This window comes from Branchiostoma belcheri, unplaced genomic scaffold (assembly GCF_001625305.1).
Source record: "Branchiostoma belcheri isolate BF01 breed outbred unplaced genomic scaffold, Haploidv18h27 scaffold122, whole genome shotgun sequence".
Taxonomy (NCBI): Eukaryota; Metazoa; Chordata; class Leptocardii; order Amphioxiformes; family Branchiostomatidae; genus Branchiostoma; species Branchiostoma belcheri.
Window position 1 is genome coordinate 345,863 of NW_017802625.1, and position 20,215 is coordinate 366,077.

At 41.8% G+C, this 20,215-nt stretch overlaps 2 protein-coding genes and 1 pseudogene across 2 annotated transcripts in view; 1 reads left to right on the forward strand and 2 right to left on the reverse strand.

Moving 5' to 3' along the window:
- The window catches only part of LOC109463126 (caspase-2-like), an 8,881-nt gene extending 6,295 nt beyond the window's left edge, over window positions 1-2,586 (reverse strand). The window contains exon 1 of the mRNA XM_019759842.1: window positions 2,391-2,586. Within this exon, the coding sequence (XP_019615401.1) occupies window positions 2,391-2,412 (22 nt within the window). The 5' untranslated portion in view covers window positions 2,413-2,586. The remainder of the gene's footprint in view (window positions 1-2,390) is intronic.
- Window positions 2,587-4,137: 1,551 nt separating this feature from the next.
- LOC109463118 (kelch repeat and BTB domain-containing protein 8-like) lies at window positions 4,138-9,215 on the reverse strand. The gene is made up of 5 exons (XM_019759833.1): window positions 9,006-9,215; window positions 7,415-7,628; window positions 6,762-6,901; window positions 5,500-6,117; window positions 4,138-5,228 (listed from the first exon to the last, which is right to left on the reverse strand). Exons 1-5 carry the CDS (start codon window positions 9,110-9,112, stop codon window positions 4,508-4,510), a joined length of 1,800 nt encoding a protein of 599 aa, XP_019615392.1. The 5' UTR covers window positions 9,113-9,215; the 3' UTR covers window positions 4,138-4,507.
- Window positions 9,216-10,103: 888 nt separating this feature from the next.
- Window positions 10,104-20,215, forward strand: part of LOC109463134 — a 13,268-nt pseudogene continuing 3,156 nt past the window's right edge.

Consider the following 20,215-nt stretch of genomic DNA (forward strand, 5'->3'; position numbering starts at 1 on the left):
TTGCTTATTTAACCAGAGAACATATCGCCCTGGAGGGTGGTTTTCAATGCACCCTGGGGGTAATAAAATAATATTTATATTATATATAAAATGAAATGATAACAATATAATACAACATAAAGTAATCGCTGAAGAAGCGTATGTACAATCAAGGGGCAAATTAAACTAAGGTAACTTAAGCACTTTTTAAAAGAAAAGTGCGCGCCTAAGAAACAGTTGAAGAAACTTATCAAACTACGACAACATACTACGCCTATGGCTAGAAAGCATTGTCAATGACTTGAGCATTTTAGGTATGACATTGCGGATATATATCTTTGAGAATATATTATCACCGATATGTTATTATCTGTCTGTGTATGTGTGTTTATGTTTTCGCATATTTGTGGTACGCATAACTTAAGAACACCTTTTTGCATTGTGGTGATATTTGCATAATTTATGCATGAGGCAACCGCCATATTGCGCAATCAAATTATTAACCCATAACCTCTTCTACACCGCTACTGATTCTTACATGTACTTCCGGGTTCCGCGCAGTATATATACACTTATATCATACCCGGGCCGCGATAACGTTCGATAACGGGTTCCAGACCGGGCCGTACTTTACGGTACGGCCCGGTCCGGAACCCGTTATCGAACGTTTCCATGGCTTCCATAAAACGACTCGAACGCGTTTCGCCCTAACCGCGTGTGCTACTTTCGAAAATTCGAATACAGAATCCGGACGTTGGAACTGACGTAGTTGCATATTAGGGTTTAGTGGCACCAACTTTTGGCTCATCTTGCATTGAAAGGCGTGTTTTCTTGGGTGGGTATGACATAAATAAAATACAACACGGTGTATTCCGCATCGCCCTCGGTCCCGGCCCTCCCGCGAGTCGGATCGCCCTCCGGCCGCCGACCCGCGGTCGGGCCGATACCTCGGGCGATACGGAATACCCCGTGTTGTATTCTATATATACAAGTGCTGCATGTGCAATATATACGTACATGTATACGTACGGGAGCCGTAAGACAAAGGCATTAAAATAAACAGATTACTTTTACAAGATTAGGTTACCTCCTTTCTCGTTCTCGTCCAAAAGTCGTAAGTGCATGGTTTGACTTTCACTGAGATTTTTCCGTCGTCCTCGTCCTCTTCCAAACTTGAGTCTTCACTAACGTCCGACTCACTGCTCTCACAGGGACGAAGGTATGACCGACCTGTGTTTTCAAACAATTGCAAACAAGTTGTAAAAATGTAGGTTATACGCCACTTACAAAAATTTCAGTTAATTTCCAGTATACATTGTATACCAAAATCATATCTGAACTAAGAGATACATGAAACACTTATTTGGTCTTTCCTATCTGCTCGACGTATTCTATTCAGATAAGGCTTCAATCAAAAGATGAAATACACACACAGAAACATCACTGTGGCCACACTCGTTTTTTTATAGAAGTCTTAGGACATATTACATTTTCTACAGAAGTATTATCTGAAAACTTACTTGATGCCCCCTACCCACGTTGCAAGTGGAACGAGACAAATATCTAGATTTCAATTATTAGTGAGACGACAAAATGAATGGTCTACCATGATTCACATGCAGCAATACCTTCCTCATTTATGATCTATATTCATTCATATTTTGTCATGAACGCGGTTTGAAGTGCGGCTGAAGTTCCGAAGAAACTAGTAGGTTGTATAATTTTTCTTAAGCTTTCAAATGTTGATATTGGTGCCTTAAACATTCTTATCATAGAAATATTCAAAACAACAATTTTCAAGTTTCCCCAGAGTACCTGGCTAGAAGAATCTGCCGAGAAGATGGCATTCAGAAATTAAGATTTCAAACCATTTCGGAAATTATACGACGCGAAAATTGCGAGGGGCGATTTTTTAGGTGGGTATAGGGTGACCAAAGCGGAAACCCTACACTAGCTTGTCAGAACGCACGGGGCAGCCATATTGTTTACACACGACACTACCATTGTGAACTTGCAATAGACCCTGACTCACGTGAAAGGTATTTTGACCATTATGAGAGCATTTCATGCAAATCATCCAAAATATATAACGTTATACTCACACTTTTGGGTCTTGACTGACTTGACAATAATATAACTGATCTTTAGCTGTTGACTTTTGACTGCAAGGCGTTTGATTGTGACGTATTACAGGTAGCACATGTAACGTTATAAAAAAATTAACGCACTCTTGTACCATTTGGAGTGTTAAAAAGAAAATATTGCATACTTTACTGACAAATGTATGTCTATGCTTCGAGCTCATCGTTTGTAACGTCATATGTAACACCAAGGAGGTTAAATACAAGATTTTAAACCTCCTTGTTAATACATATCTGTCTAAAACGTATGACCAACAAGTCCTACAATACCTTGTCTTTTCCTTTCAGACATGTTCTCTGCTCTCTCGTTGGGGACGAATTCTGCTGGTGAAGTCTCAGTTGCACCACAGATACAGTTACCAAGATCGCAAGATGTTTTTCGAATATATTTTGAGATATCGGTAGGTTCGGTAGGTATCCTTGGTTCGGATTTTTCACCACTTGGTGAAGAAGCTCTCGAACTCTCCAGCGAAACACCTGCCGATACTAGCGGAAACCCCCTTTACTCAGGTGTCACAAAGACTGTTCTATTATCTGATAGTCTGGGGGGTGTTACATTTGACATTTAGCCATAACCACCTTTTGTTTCTTCGATTTGTTTTTTTACCATCTACATACTAACTTAATTCTGAATGCTGAAGATAAATATCGCTATGTTGTGTTTACATCTACACAATACCTGAGTGACTAAGGTCCTGGATAATGTTTCATACCTATAATGTCTGAATGGTATGGTCGTATGGTGAACGTCGAGTCCGAAGTGAACAATACGACCCGAGGGGGTCAAAGGTAAAAGACAACACACGAGACAGATCTAGACCTGAAAACAACATTCCTACATGTTCAACTTTTGAGATTATAAACCTTGTTAAACAAGAGTTCAGACGACAAAACATGATATCACAACCAACATGTCTTTATTACTCCATTTAACAGTATCACCTATCCGTGTAGATGCGTACACATCTCAATTAACAATTGTAGAAAAGATTCTTCATGCGTGATGAAACACCTTACACTGTCAGCATTTGCCATCAAACACGAGCAGTTGTGCAAGTTTGCTGGATCTCTGACGGTCTCTGACCCGATAGGCATTTACAACAGTTTGTCCATTTCGGTATGTTGTCCACCACCGGAGACCAACAAAATTTCGTCTTATTTTTTTTTTTTACAAAATCATGCGAAAATCAATGCGCGCACTGATTCATAACTAGAGTTCCACGATCTCATGCATTCGTTAAATGATGTTATTATATAATAACCTTTACGACTGATGACAAATTACACGTTTCACATTCATTATGGAAATAAGATCCTCGCTTGTGTTTACAACCTTTGATCATATTCTCTACCCAATGACAGTCTTATCTTAAACAAATAGGGCTATGCTAGCATTGCCTCATAGGGACTCTAGGCACTAGGGAGTCCAAACTTACACCGCTTTATCTATGCCCCAAAACCTATTGCCCATACAACAATCCAGACAATTGCTCGATTAGAACTTGGATTGCTTACAAACAAACCAATAAACACAAAATGTCCACTGCAATGACGTAGAGAGGCCAATGCTCGAACTTAACCTTGGTCTCCATAACGGTAAGTTGTATACCAGCAAGAACATCCATTGACATATACTTGAGTTATCCTGTTCACAAAGGACAAAAACAAAAGGTCCCGAATCTACCAGTACGTAGCCGTTTTCCGTCATAATTTTCGGCATTTCTCATCCATGAATTTTCATTATGTCGTTTCAACTGAGTATGGAGAGACCTTTACTGAGATTAATGAGTTTAGCGGCTTATTATGGTAAGGCAGCAAACCAGTTTTGATATCGCGTGACCTGGACATGCTAGGGATATGAATTTTGGTTGGTAGAGAACCCTTGTGCTCGGGAATAAGTGAAGTGAGCTAGTTGGGTCCTCTAGCCGCTTGTTCTGGAACTGCATTTCAGAATATTTAATGGAGGATAACTCAAGAAGTGGTTGACGTATCGTCGCGATATCTACATGTCGGTAGCTTAAGTGATGCTTGACATAATTAGATTACGAAACTTTGCATAATTGATAAGGAAATTGTATAAACCTAACGCATTCCAAGATATGAGTATTTAAACATGTAACTGAGAACGAGAGGAACATCGGCTGATATTGATTATGTAAATGAAGACACAATTTGCACAATTGATGAGAAATGCTATACATTCATGGTGTTAACTGTCTGGAATTTTATTTCTTACCTGTCGTTCCACATTCAGAGTGATCAGTGTCAAGGCAAGTGTTTCAAAACTTGCTGTTTCAAGGTCACCTTATCGGTGACTCTCAATTAGTTTCAGAAACGTCTTCGGATGAGTACTCGTCATCCCCCCAACCCCTATTCTGAGTCTTTCTTCATCGGATGTCCCACATGAGATCGTCAAGATCACTGTTGTAACCCAGGCATCTTGGGAACATCCTTGCCACCAGAAAATCTGACAAGGAGTCATGACACCTCTTGGGTGGAGCCAGCTTGCGCTTGGCTGCCTTTCCAACGGACGCCCAGGAGTCAGTCTCTGGCCGGTATTTGTAGACATATAACTTGGACCGTGGATTACTTTCCTCCCAAAAGCCACCGCGTTCACGTTCAATGTGTACAGTGAAGAGGTACAGAGTCTCCCTATGCGTCATCAGGGTTGCTCTGAGAGTCCCTCCGTATGTTGTCGGTATCCCCTTGTTGTAGACAAAGGACTTGCCCTTCCCAGTGCGCTTCCACACACCGTCCGCAGGGTTGTACGCCTCTACATAAGTGGGTAAACTGTCTCCTGAGTCTTCCCGGTTCACACAGTAGATGCTGCCCCGATACGTGACGGCCTGTGGATACATTGGCGGTTCGACCATGTCTGCGATCTTGTCCCACTTGTTCTCTGTGGTACTGAAGCTGCAGCAGCCTTCCTTTCTTATGACGTAGATGCTGTCTCCAAGAGCCACAGTGCAGAGTTGCGAGGACACGGGGTGAGGGAAGGGCGGTATGGACGTCCACTCGTCACGGCTGGGGTCATACCTCTCTGCCATTCCTTTCTCATCATCACCACTGATGGCATAGATGTACCCCTCAAGGAACACGAGTTCATACCTGTGCGACAAAGATTAAGAAAATTTACCAACACAGAGTCGCCAACAAGTGAACTATCCTTTTTCAAGTTTTCCACCATACAATTGGAGCTCCTCCACAACATGATTGGTAACAGATAACTGTCTTCAGGCATAACATGCCTGATTTGCACAGGAAGTACAGGCTGCATAAGACAAAACTGTAAGGTTTGAATCACTCACACCAGGAAGGGCCCCTAATCAGCTCATTGCTTGAAGAAAAAACAGCAGCAGCTTGAAGAAAAAACACCTACCTGTCCGTCTTCGCAATCATCTCACATTTTGGCTCCCAGGTGTCCAGCAGGTGGTTGTACAGGTAGAATTTCCTCTCCTTGTTGGTCCCCGATTCCTCACAACACCCTCTACTGCAGCTGGTGTCAATGTCTGTTGCCAGGTACAGGTCACCATCAGGGGTGGCGGCCATGGACAGCATAGAGTAGTGCCTGGGTATGTCATCAGGTAGATCAATAGCATACGCTGCGCCCGTGGCAGGGTTGTAGCAAGGAACATACGGGTGGCCATCACCATCAATGTCGTCGAAATAACACGTTAGGATGACCTGCATTTCGGTTCGCTTCTGCCCCAGCCGCTGGGTTGTGTTTTCGCTGTAGACTAAGGTACCGCCAGATGACGACAGATGCCTGCTCTCGATTTCTTCACGCTGTTTTGAGCTAATGAAGGGTTGGCGCAGTGTTTTGCAAAGTGCAGGGAGGTGCTGCGAGCGCTCTGCTTGGTTGAAATCGATCCATCTTAGAGCAGCTTGGACGACGTCGTCTTCTGATTGGGTGATGAGATCATCACTTTCTAGCAGTGACTGGAGCTGGGACAGAGACAGCTGGAGAAAGGAGGGTTGTAGCACTGCCTGGTTGAACCTGGGAAAGTAACATGTTTACAAGCAATTGGTTTAATCATGTTAAAGCACACAAAAGTTGTGAATGCATTTTCTTCAACTAGAAAGGTAACATTTGCAAAATAATGTTTACCTTCGCATAAGGTCCGCTCTGTTCATCCTTACTCAAATACATTCATATATATAGTCAGACAAGAGTATAAATCCCTCCTACTATAAAATTGCAACATTATGTAACCCAACACCAGTTACCATGGTGACAGACGTCAACATATCAGGTCATTGGCCAGGTCAGAGGACAGTGTTTGGAACGAAAGAAGAAGAAACATAGCAAAAACAATATTTTTTTCCTTCGGTAAACATAACTAGAAAGGTAACATTTTCAAAGCAAATGCATAATGTTTACCTTCACACTGACAAACTAGAGCTCTGTTTATTCTTGCTCAAGCACATTCATACATATGGTGACCAGCCTCTCCAACTAAATAATGCTACATAATGTAACAAAACCCCACAGGGTGTCTGCTACAGCACCAGTTACCATGGTGACAGCAGTCTTTGGAGAAGACGAAATAGAGCAAAAACAATATCATTTCCTTCTGCAAAGGTAAACATAATGAATATAATTCTTATTGCAAAATGTAAGTAACAGCTATCAAATCTCACCTGGATGCGATGTATCTCTCACTGTCCTCCACCAGGCACGAGTCCCCCTGCATGTCAGCATACATCAGGACATCAGCACAGTTGGACACATCCAAATGCTCCTTCATGTATTCTGCTGCCTTACGGCATACAAAGTCCACCTACAGGCAACAAAATATGGTTACACTGACTTTGTCTACAATCAGTTTGTTGCACTTGTAATGGTGTGGACAAAGCTAATGAGGCTACTATTTTTTTATACACATCTCTATACACATGGCTGTATATATGGATAGAGTACTGGTACCCAGTTATACTGGTACAAAGCATTGATGTACAGGTCAAACATTAACTGGAACATCTATATATGTACATGTACCTGAATAGACTTATACACAAGTATTAGTAACTTGGCTCAGCCTTAGGCCACACTGACTCAATTTTATGGATGACATCCCCTGAAGACCCCCAAACTAGTGCCTGCGGGCAAACGAAAAAATTCAGCCAAAAATAAAAATGCTGCTAAACCACAGGAATACAAAGCTGGTATTGTGAATTAGTACATAGTAGTACATAGCGACGTATACATGGCCTTTTGCGGAAAGTATGAATTGGCACTGTACGTATGTAAAGAAGTTCTTGAGTCACTGCTGCAGACATCACAGCAGGCTTACCTGCAGTAGTCCGGCTGCAGACATCACAGCCTGGACCTGGTCTGGCTCCGTCTCCAGGCGACCGGTGTAGGCGTAGTCCAAAATGGTTGCCATGGCAACCTCGCTCACATCCTGGATGGTGATCCTGTCCTGTCTGGCCTCGGCGTAGCTGCTGGTGAACATGGCACGGAAGTACGGACTGCAGGAGGCCAGGACAGCACGGTGACAGGGGAAACTGGGGAGGTCAATATTATAACATTACTGCTGGTGAACATGGCACGGTGACAGGGGAAACTGTGGAGGTCAATATTATAACATTACTGCTGGTGAACATGGCACGGTGACAGGGGAAACTGGGGAGGTCAATATTATAACATTACTGCTGGTGAACATGGCACGGTGACAGGGGAAACTGTGGAGGTCAATATTATAACATTACTGCTGGTGAACATGGCACGGTGACAGGGGAAACTGGGGAGGTCAATATTATAACATTACTGCTGGTGAACATGGCACGGTGACAGGGGAAACTGGGGAGGTTTATAACATTACTGCTGGTGAACATGGCACGGTGACAGGGGAAACTGGGGAGGTCAATATTATAACATTACTGCTGGTGAACATGGCACGGTGACAGGGGAAACTGGGGAGGTCAATATTATAACATTACTGCTGGTGAACATGGCACGGAAGTAGGGACTGCAGGAGGCCAGGACGGCACAGTGACAGGGGAAACTGGGGAAGAATATTAAAACATGATAATATCACTGATAACACTACAATGGAAACATCTACATTACTAGCCTCCATAGCAGGTTTATAGAACTGGGGGTTTGGTGGTCTTCGGCTGTTTTCTGATTAGCCCAGTTCTAAATCGGGGGTTATTCAACCAGGCCGGCTATGTTGTTTAATATATGCAATCAGAAAATAGCACATAAAAGCTTCCAGGACCATGAAGACCCCCAAAACCCCCAGTTTTTTGGCATGCTATGGAGACAATACATTACTACTTAGGTGTTTTGCTGAGGGTTGTACAAATTTTTAGCGTTACTGGATGTTTGGAAGTCGGATAAGAAATTCATATTACAAACTATGTTAAGTCAACTAAATAGTCTCTCCATCATTTAATGTGGAAAAGTGTACTCTTGTGATCTTATGTGTTGGAATTATCTAAATGTAAGATCAGGTACAGGTATTAAACAGAGGTTTAGATACAGGCCTTGTATCTTGTATTATGTACCAGTTAATGTCACCTGTACCTGTACCTGATTATTTTGACAAAGTGGCACATAGTCTGCAATGATAATGGAAACATGCATAAAAAAGTTTAAAGAATGCTTCCTTAATTCGACTTCAGGTAACTAACTTCGGAATTAACTAGGACCCCTCCCGTTATGCTTTTGAAAGGTTCTGTGATAAAAAAAAAAGGTTCCGATTTCAATAAATTTATGATTACATCTTTTTAATTTCGTGACAGAAAGAACACGTTTTGGTAGCAAAAGAGGTTGAAGTACTCGAGTGTACTTCTGTTCTATTATGTTCTGGTATTTCAGGTCTGGAAATATGTTTTCGCGGTTTCCCGCCAGTCGCCCTCCCCACGGCTCTGACTGACCTCTTCCCCTCCACCTCCAGAACCACGTCAGTCAGTTCTGCCTCCTTCCTCAGACTGTTCAGTTCACGAAGAACCGCGCTGGCGTGCACAGGGTCTGTTACGTTCATAATTAGCGATGTTTTAGAGACCTAGATCGAAGATGCAGAATTATATGGTTCGTCGCTAGGACCAGGGACGTAGTGGTGCGCGCCAAATTGTCAACTTTGACCTATGAACTTTTGCTACGCCTTAGGCCATGTTGATTTGATTATATGGATGACATCCTCGGGAGCCCCAAGACTGATGCGCGCGTGCGAATAAAAAAAAAAGTTTTGCAAAATAAAAAGTTCTTTTCATTATGAAATCTACGTGTTCATGAGGGTTGAGCAAATGGCACAGAATATGGTTTGGCGAATAATCTAGTCTTCAAGTTCATTTCTTTACAATTTCGTCTTTTTTCGTTTGATTTTGGCATTCTACGACATTGGTATAGTTTTTATTAATTTTTTGTAACTTATGGTATATTTTTTGTACGATTTACAGTACGGTTGAAAACTTTTTTTTTTGGAAACGGCCGAAAATTCATGCGCGCGTGGATGTCATCCATATAATCAAATCAACATACTATCGTTAATAAACAAATCACATACTATCGTTTCCGTCGGCATAACCGATAACGTCACATGTACACGGCTGTTTGTCACACTTTGTGTTTTACCAGCCATGGTAGGGCATTCAAATACTTAATCGTGGTTTATGATAGTGATGAGACTGCGCCCCAATATCTATAAATCATCTTAACAATATCGAGTTTAAATAGACGTCAATGAATGTACCCCTTGCGCATTTCTGGACATGTTTCTGATTTTCTTCTCATACACAATAAATTGAAAGGTACACACACACACACATACACATACACATACTCATGTACAGGAGTACCAGAAAACAAACAACAAATAGCACTTCCCCACAACCTTTCTGCACCTTGTTCTTGGACTTGGAAAGTTTGCAAACACAGCAACACCGCAGTAACCACGGCGTGAAACTGATAGCCGTGACCCGGCCACGGAGGGGTTATTCACCGGTAGAACGAGGAACTTTGAACCCCTCCCCCCCTTACCCGGGGAGTGAAGTCTAATCGCCAGCCTGAGTATCAAGAAGTTCCAACATATGTCTCAACTAATTCTATAATCATCATGGTAAAACCATTAGAAGGAGCACTGTATGCTGCTGTTGGTGGCATATCTTCAGCCGTCCTGGCCGCTCACGTCATTTATCCCCACATATGGCGAGATTTGAAGTTCATCCGCACGGCCAAGGAGCCACTGAGCCGGATAGCTCGGTACCTATCGGCAGAGCCGCCCGTCACCATAGTGGACCGCTTCCTGCACCAGGTGCAGCTCCAGCCCGACAAGCCCTTCCTCCTGTTCGAGAATGAAGTCTACACCTACAAGGACATGGACGTCATGTCCAACAAGGTGGCCAACTACTTCCGGGGGGAGGGGTACAGGTGCGGGGACACCGTCGCCATGTTGATCTCCAACGAGCCGGCCTTCATCTGGACCTTCCTCGGACTGGCCAAGTTGGGGGTGAAGATGGCGTCCCTCAACACCAACCTGAGGACCAGGGCACTGCTGCACTGCTTCAACGTGGCGGAGGCAAAGGCTCTCATTGTGGGGCAAGGTGAGAGGAAGATATCATCAATACACATACCATATGGTCATGGGTTTGCAGCTCGGAAAGATCAATTTTTCCTTCGTTGAATCTGCAGGGACGTTATGGTTGGAAACTTTAAAAAAACAGAGGAACTATGAAAGAGGCAAAGTTAATAAAAGTATATTATAGAACCTAGGTTAGCATCTGTAAGTAAAGGTAATTTGAGGGTTAGCATTAGCAACCATTATCATATTGTTAATTTGAGGTTACTATAAATAGTAATGTCAATCATTATCACAGTAGCCAGATGACGTTGCCCAATCAGAAGTCCATTTTCATATTAGTTATGACGCCATATCCTTACCGGTGGTAATTAATCCCATAAACATCGTGGTGTTTAAATCCCATAAACACCGCGACCAATCAGCGTCTACCGATATGACCCCCCGGTGACCCCAAATGGAATGTGTTCTGGTCGAATGACGCCAGATCGAACAAAGTCGGATCGATCAAAGTCTGTTAGAGGACAGATTCTGCCTAACAACCTTTCAAAGTTTGCCCCCTCATCTCTGTGGAGAAATCACGCCATAATAGATTTAATTGCAATTTAATCTCCAAGCAGAAGATTTTGTTGCAATATTAGGTGAAGGGTACGCTCTGGATCGGAGGAACCGGTGGCACCAGAGGGAGAACAAAATAGCTAACGAAGGCGCGCGTGTCCGTTTTGCTTGTTTAGACAGGTAGCAGCTTGACCAACTGTAGGAAACCCGGAGGAAAAGAAAACAACAAACGTCGGATAGGCTATATGTTGAAACTTAAATGACCCGCCAGCTCGCTGCGCTCACTTGGCGATTCAATCAATCGGTGGTTATAGGAAATGTCCAGGCCTTATGACAGGGTATACAACTCGGGGCTGGTCGTAAACCCTAAATTGTCAAAATATTAATTTGAGGTTAATATTACTACTATCATGATGAGGACGAACTGAACTTATTATCAACCATTATCAAATTGGTAATTCAGACATTTGTTATGATTTATAAACTCTTTACGGTAAAGAGTCGAATACCTCGGACGTATCAATGTTTGTCGTTTATTGAATGAAAGACCTTTATTGTACGTTTGTGCTCTAACAAGCTAAGTACAGGTCATGGATAGACAAGGAAAAGGATACAGCAATGACACTCAAACTATACATACTAATGTGATCTACTATTTACATGTTCAACTTTGACGCAGTTATAGATTTACGAGCATATAGAACTAATGATACATGGTTTGTCAAGTTTCATAAGAAATATGAATTTTTCTAATTCATTTAAATGCCCAAAGCTGGGGAACGTATCTATTATATAAGAATATAGGGAATCTCTCTCATTACTATATAACGTACAATCGACTACAAAATGATACTCATCGTCAATCTTATCTCAATCGCAAAATTGGCAAATCCTTTGCTGTAGAGGAATGCGGTTGTGTCTGCCTTTTTCTATGTGGAGGTTGTGTGAACTTATCCGGAGTTTTGTGATGGCTGTTCTGTGTCGAATGTTTGTAGTTTTCAGATATTTTATTTATCGGGTATATTTTATTGATCGGGTCAGATGCCGAGCTGTTTGATGCTGCGGCGGAGATCTCCTCTGAGCTCCATCAGAAGGGCGTGGCAATTTGGCTGCAGGGAGACAGGCCTCCTCCAGACGGCTTTCTCCCATTGGACGATAACATCAAACGAGCATCCGATCAGCCAATCGCGTACAAGCTGAGAGCAACCTTGAGCGTAGATGATCCAATGTGCTACATCTACACATCCGGGACCACAGGTAATTTGATGCTCCCGAGCTAGTACATAACCCACTGGTAAGTACTAAGGATAGTTCTTTGGCAGACAGGAGCTTACTTTGTTGTACCAATCAGCTAATGATTAGGCCACACCAATTTAATTTCTTGGTTAACGGATTCGCTGCTTCATTTTTTTCTGATTTGCAAAAAAAAAAAAATAAACTAGAGAGGCCGACATTTGCTTGGGAGCAAATACAGCATATTTCAGTCCATCTCCCTCCCACGCAAAAGTGGACTATTCCAAACTTACCCCAGTGTAAAACTGGCAAAGATTCTCAAATAAATGAATTATATAGTAGCTATGTAATTGAGATCAAAGATGCAATGATTATATAAGGATTCCCTACTGCTTTTAATGCCACTTCTCTTAATGAAATGTGTGTAGTATTTTAGATTTTAGAACTAATTGATACTGAATTTGTCTGCTCTTAATACTTGACTTTTTGAAAGAAATTGATCATATGTGGAATTGTCGCAAATTTGGTTTACAATTTCCGTAAATTATCGTAATCTGTGTAACACTTATAATTTGGATGTGATTCAGTTAGAGACATTTTGTAAGTTGTACGTAATTCAGCCAAGTGGCTGCGAGGTATCAACTGAAATAAACCATTCATATATATATATATATATATATATAAGAACAAGCACATTAATTTTGTATCTCGAAAGCTTTACTAGTCTTATTACAGGTATGCAAATACTAACAATGATGAGATTTGATACATTTTGAAGGTCTTAGGCACATAAAATTGAATGTGTGGGTCATTCCGTACGACTTACGTGCAATGTGACCTCAGGTAACCCGCAATGGAACAGGTGTTCCATGGCCAACGGCAGATGGAACAGGCCATTCTTTAGATAGAACATGGAACGGTATAGCACTTTTGGCCCTTTTTTGCTGAAAATAGCCATTAAAGTCCCCCAAATGAGTCATTTGGAAGTGGTGTATGCCAAATATGTGACTGCTATTCTGTAGACACATGTTCAAGGTACCCTTATACCGAATTTCAGATCATTTGGTTGTAAAACCAGGGCTCAGGATCCAAAAATCCATTTTTTGGCGAAAAATGCCCAAAAAAACCTTCATAAAAATTTTTCAAAGGCATGTATCAAAAAAATGAAAAAAAATCGCCTGGGGGTATTGGCTCACTCTACCTCCATGCCAAATTTCAAGTCATTTGGCTGAATGATGGCGGAGTTGAATCCCTTTGACTGTGGCAGGAGAAGGAGAAGAAGAAGAAACATCAGAGAACACAATATATTTCATCCATACCATGGTATGGACTGAAATATAATAAATAAATAAAATTCAGAATCAACTGCATACTGCTCATATTTTGTCCTGAACAGTTGGATACAGTCCTTTTCTTCCTAGTTGTTCCCAGTTATTCCATCTTTCAATGCAGTGGTATATTAACAGTTCAAAATTCAGTGTTATAAATTTTGAACCAGCCTGGTGTATTGACTTCATGGCCCCTATCGTACCCATTTTGGGCCATAATTGGATGCCTAGGCCTGTTTTTGTGTTTATTTTTATTATTTTTTTCACCCGCCCGCTCCATTATTTTTCTAGAAAAATCCGTTAACCAAGAAATTAAATTGGTGTGGCCTTAGTTCAAAGTAACCTGAAGGTCTTTATTCGATAGTGGCAGTAGTAAAAATTATCACGAAATTCAAGGAATTGTGGTCAATTCAATTCGTAACGATACAGACAAGTTTGTTTCATCTGATGAGAACTGTCTACTAACACATTCACGAATACATTTCGCCTCCCGAACACTAGCCGAACGCCACCACCAACAATGGATTGGAGTAGCACGACCCAAAGCCGGCTGGTGTTCGGCGAATAGACCCATTCGACTTTCACAGATCGCATAATCTGCTTACGTCACAGGGGGGACATTTCGAAAGAACGTCATTCTAGAACGCTGAAGTCGAACGGAGCTTGCGCTCTCGGTGTCCCCCTGTTAGATCATTTTTTTTACTAAAAGGTAGGTAAGTGTCTATTTTCTTGGTAATATATGCGGACATGACAGGAAAACAGGCACCCACTTTGTATGGTGGCATTCCGTACAACAATTTAAGGTTATTTTGTTCTGTGACGTATGCAGTTTATGCGATCCGTGAAAGGAACTTTCGAAATGTCCCCCCTGTGACGTAATTTCTATTCGAAATGTCCCCCCTGTGACGTAGTTAACGCGATCCGTGAAAGTCGAATGGGTCTATTCGGCTACTATTTGACTGTGCCAGCCAAACGTATCAAAATGTTAAAACATTCGGAGGTGTAGTCGGAAAGTTCGGCCACGGTTGGACGATATTCGGCTGTAATGCTGGGGTCACATTTCCAAACCGGGGCCCGGCCGGGCAGTCTTATGGAACGATATAAAAGTACGACATAAAAGACAAGGAAACACAGAAAAGTTTAATCATGGGCACTATTTCTGTATATTCTTGATATGATATTGTTATTTTTTAGTTCATACAAACAGCCCGGCCGGGCCCCGGTTTGGAAATGTGGAATAGGCATAAGTTAAGTATAATACCAGCCAACGATTCGGGTGTAAGTCAGCAGTGTTTGGGGCGTGCTTTGAGGGCGGGGGTCACATTTGACTCCAATTTAACTCAAATTCGTTTCGTGTCATATAGAACGTTAGAACGTCATCTGAACCTGGTTGGCTGGTTTTCAGGAACAAATTCGGGGGATGGTCGTGAATGTGTGACCGGGGCTTTACGCTATATCCAACCGCATAATTAAAACTCGCATCATCTGTCTGTTCCAATAGGTTTGCCCAAAGCTTCGGCGTTGAGCTGGCGCAACTCGACCAGACTTAGCGTGTCATTTGCGTTCGCCGGCCTAAAGTCACACGACGTCCTGTATGTGTGTCTGCCTCTGTATCACATGAGTGCGATGTGTGTCGGAGTTGGATGTGTGATTGAAGAAGGTAAGTATTGTCCTCTATTATTATATTGTAATCCATACCTTAGGGTTAGATAAAATGTTGTTTTTTATGGCTTCATTCAGTTAGGTACGAAAATGATCTGTCAGGAAAAAATTCCAATCCAAAATGGCGTCAAGCAGGGCTGTGTGCTCGCATTATGCTGGGAGAAGCCACAAAAGATCTGGATGATGAAGACGGTATTTACATCAGGTATCGCACATACGGAAGTCTATTTAACTTAAGGCGACTGCAGGCCCACACTGAGACACTAGAAAGACTAATCCGGGAATTACTCTTCGCTGATGACGCTGCCCTGGTTGCCCACTCAGAGAAAGCTCTGCAGTGTATAACAACCTGCTTTGACGAGGCTGCACGTCTCTTTGGTCTGGAAGTGAGCCTAAATTAAAAAAGACAGAAGTCTTGTACTAGCCCCCACCAAAGGAAGCGTACCGACCACCACAAATCACTAGTCAGTCTCAACTAAAACCAGTCCACATAAAATACATTGGGTATTGGGACTTCATGGGGATGTTGAAACATCTTCATGGGGATATTGAAGCAATTGATAAAGAGAAGCACTACATGTAAAAGGTCTGGAACAGACCAGTTTGGGATGAGGAGGGAGATGGACTGAAATATGCTACATTTGCTCCCAAGCAAATATCTGCCTTTCTAGCAGTATACAACCTTTATATCATTTTCTGATGCCATCCTCTTGTAAAAAAAAGTGCTTTTTTGTCATATCATGCTAATGTTTGATCGACTTCCAGGTGCGACCTTGGCGCTGGCTAGAAAGTTTTCTGCTGGGCGGTTTTGGGACGACTGTCGGAAGCACAACGCCGCCATGATTCTTTACATCGGAGAACTTTTGCGGTATCTCTGTGCCCAACCCAAGGCAAGTCGCCAGCCAAAACTTAACTATAACCATATGTTTCATTCAAAAATAAGTATTACCAAATTGTATTAAGTGAAACGTAGTTCCATCATACCTAGGAGTTATTGAGAAATTAGGAGAAATTTTGTATGAAGATAAAACCCCTGTAACACATACAGAACCTTCCAACAGAACAACAGCCAACCAAGCTGAAGTAAGTTCGTTACCAGTCTGACCAGATTTAGGCTACGCTTACCTTTATATGCGAGTCGAATCGAATTTGAGTTTAATTTGCGTCAAATTTCACAACCACGCCCTGACCTACGACTTACACCCGAGTACCATACCAGCCAGCCATGGCCGAACCTCACGTTTACTCTCGAATGTTTTTTAGAACATCAAAAATATTAAAAAATATCAAAAATATCAAAAATATCAAAAATATCAAAAATATAAAAAATATCAAAAATATCAAAAATATCAAAAATATCAAAAATATCAAAAATATCAAAAATATCAAAAATATCAAAAATATCAAAAATATCAACAGCCCGAACACCAGCCGACTTTACTCCCGACCTACAACAATGGTTGAGGGGAGTCATTCGGAAGGCCACATTCGGCCATTTGTGGCTTGGGCTTAATGTAGAAATTGCTGTTTTCACAGAGCCCTAATGACAAGAAACACAACGTCCGCCTGGCGTTCGGCAACGGACTGAGCGGAGACGTCTGGAACAGTTCCAGCACAGGTTCGGGGTGAAGCAGATCGTGGAAGTGTACGGCATGACGAGGGCGTCACATCCTACATCAACCTTACTAACACGCCCGGCGTGTGGGAATAGCATCCCCACTGCTCAAGGTGAAGTTTAAGTATCCTTTTTTTCTCTCAAATTCTTCTGTCTTTAGGATGAATGAATGAAAGACCTTTATTGTACTTACTATAGACCTTTACTTACTACAAAACACATGTATTCCAAAACAACAAACTGTGTTAAAACTAGCCACGGTCTTACCGAAACGTTCGTAACTAATTGTGGGGTTCGATAAGGCTGTAACTTGAGTCCAACACTGTTCAATTTATTCATAAGCGATTTGACGGAGGAGTTTGATGACCATTTGTGTGATCCTCCTAGCTTACATAACATGAAGGTGTCATGCCTGTTATATGCAGACAATCTAGTTCTCTGAATCCCCAACAAGGTCTTTAGAAAATGTCTTTAGAAAATGTCTTTAGAAAATGTCTTTAGAAAATGTCTTTAGACATTAATAAATCGTAACTGCAATAGTGGTGAATACGGACAGTAGTGGAATTGTTAAAAATGTAGGCATGACGTCAGGCACAACACCCATCTCGGAGCCCGGCCGGGCAGTTCCCACAAACGAAACGTATGATACAAAATTCCCATTTCAGAATTCCCATTTGGCCTAGCTAGGACAGATTGGGATTCAGATTCCAATTCCTATTAGAATTCCAATCTGCCCTAGGTCAGGTTGGAATTCTTTTTTTTTCTATTCAAAGATATACATGTAATCACAAGACGTGAGGACGGCACTCAAGTTTTTTCAACTTATATTAATGCCGCCACCAACATAGGGGACATAGGTTGGAATTCCAATCTGTCCTTGGAGAATCTGGAATCGTCCTAGGAGAAATTGGAACTCCAGTCTCCTGTAGGACAACTCTAGATTGTCCGGGATTGTAATATCCACTACATTGTTGATATAGATTGCTTGCTTTTCACGCAGATAGCCCGACCGGGTCTCGGTTTGGAAATGTGCCCTAGCATTCGAGTGGGGTGGGTGATCAAAGGCATAGGTCAATGATGATTAGTCATCTCTATGCCGACAGAAGGCGATCTGTATGTAATTAAGGTAATCTACTTCTAAACTTAATGCCTTTTTTGATCCTGTGTTTAGGTGCCCAACCATATCCTCAAAGTTGACCCAGAAACGAACGAGGTTATTCGTGATGGCAATGGCCGATGCATAGAAGTGAAGAGAGGTATGTTTCTACACCAAATGGTTTCAAACATTTTTTTCACCAACAGCAGATTAAAAAAAAAAATTATATGAGCTATGCATTTGTCATTTAATGTTGTACTCTTAAAACTAATTTGTTTTGCTTTAAACGATTCACAACTAGAAAAAGAAACTAGCAGTACATATATGTTGCTGTGGTCCTAGACATTTCTATTTAGTATTTCTATAGGTAGAAACGGGGTTTTATGAAAATAGGGAAAGATTCACCAGTCGTTTCTTGCTCAACAAGTACAACCAAGCTGCAAGATTCTGCACGAACAACTATCAAAGGGGTGCTAGTGTAACGGAAATGAATAGAAACCTACAGTGGGGGTCACTGGAAGACAGACGCAGAATGTCCAGACTGTGCATGATGTGCAAAATGACTAATAAACTGGTGGACGTCCCAACTACTAAGTATCTGATACCAGCCCAGAAAAGAACAAGAAACAGTCATGCCTTCAAATATCAGAGTTATCAACCAAGAATTGAGGTATTCAAAAACTCGTATTTCCCCAGAACTATCGTAGACTGGAACTCGTTGCCACCAAGCACAGTTGGGGCATCATCACTAGAAAGCTTTAAACAACTCCTGCAATCAAATGTGCAAAGATTGAGTGTAACAAGTCGTTCGGTGTGATATAGCTAGCTGCCGCCGCGCCGCGTGCCTGCGAAGCTGGTGTGTTACGCAGAAGGGCAGTTATACCGGCTATACTGATACTGATATAGATACAGAACTACTAACTCTACATCCTCGCTATTAAAATAGAATCACCTTATCTTAACAAAAACTTTATTTCATGATACTGAACATTACTGTCAATTTCTTCATTTTACTATCTTACTGTTAAGGAAATGCGTGCAAAACTGTGGTGGGTAAGTTTTGAGTTTTTGAAATTTGCGAACATCGGTGAATCCCGGTCTTGGAAAATATACACTAGTCAAAATGATAGCTCCTTATCGCGCAAACATACGCACATAGTACACACAAAGTTTTCCATAATGACATTATGTAAACATGTTGGCTGGGTAGTATAGTAATTCCCACATTTGCATGAGTTTAAGAAGACGTCATCAGAGCAACAGTCAGCCTGACTCTTTGCAGCACAGGATTTTGGTCGACGTTGCATCAGAAGTTTGCCTGTTGCAGAAGATATATATGTTCCGAGATAACATTTAGAAACTACAGACGGGATGCTAACCTTATAAACGCGAATCATAAAATGTTTTAACCTTATATACGTTCAACTATATCCACCACTCTGGAAGATTTGACCAATCTCATTAATGTCTGTGCTATAGGTATTGGTGCGCCAGCCACTTTCATTTTATGTTTATGTTATACTTTATGTCATCTTTATGTTTACTTTTGTATTATGTTTTATGAGCAGCGGATTCACATAAGCACAACAAGCACAACAAGTCCCTATCCAATGCTCAAAAATCCATGTGAATAGAATAAAATAAATAAGTAAAATACGCGAATCCGACCTTATATGAGACGTTCTGCCGAAGTGCCATGCACAATACATTAAGGGTTTCGCGCAGGCGAGATACGTTCTTTCACCGTGATACTTTTCGCACGTTTTCCGTACAACATGCATGCGTTTCTCCCTATCGTCCCTTTAACTTAAAAAATACACTATTGTTTTCATCCAGGCGAGCCAGGCTTACTTATTGCACCCATCACATCAGAACGGCCCTTCTATGGCTACAAGGGGAAGAAGGAGGTGTCCGAAAAAAAGATCCTACGGAATGTCTTCAAGGAAGGTGACGCGTACTTCAACACGGGCGACTTGATGAGAGTTGACAAAGACTACTACGTGTACTTCGTCGACAGGCTAGGCGATACATTCAGGTGACAAGCAAACTATAGCTATCACACATTCAGACCCCCCCCC

Coding starts and splice junctions, on each gene's coding strand:
- LOC109463118 (XM_019759833.1), bottom strand. CDS start 9,112: ATGAACGTAACAGACCCTGTGCACGCCAGCGCGGTTCTTCGTGAACTG. Junction 6,902..7,414: donor CTGCAGCCGGACTACTGCAG/GTAAGCCTGCTG, acceptor TGTTGCCTGTAG/GTGGACTTTGTATGCCGTAA. Junction 6,118..6,761: donor GAGAGATACATCGCATCCAG/GTGAGATTTGAT, acceptor TTACTTTCCCAG/GTTCAACCAGGCAGTGCTAC.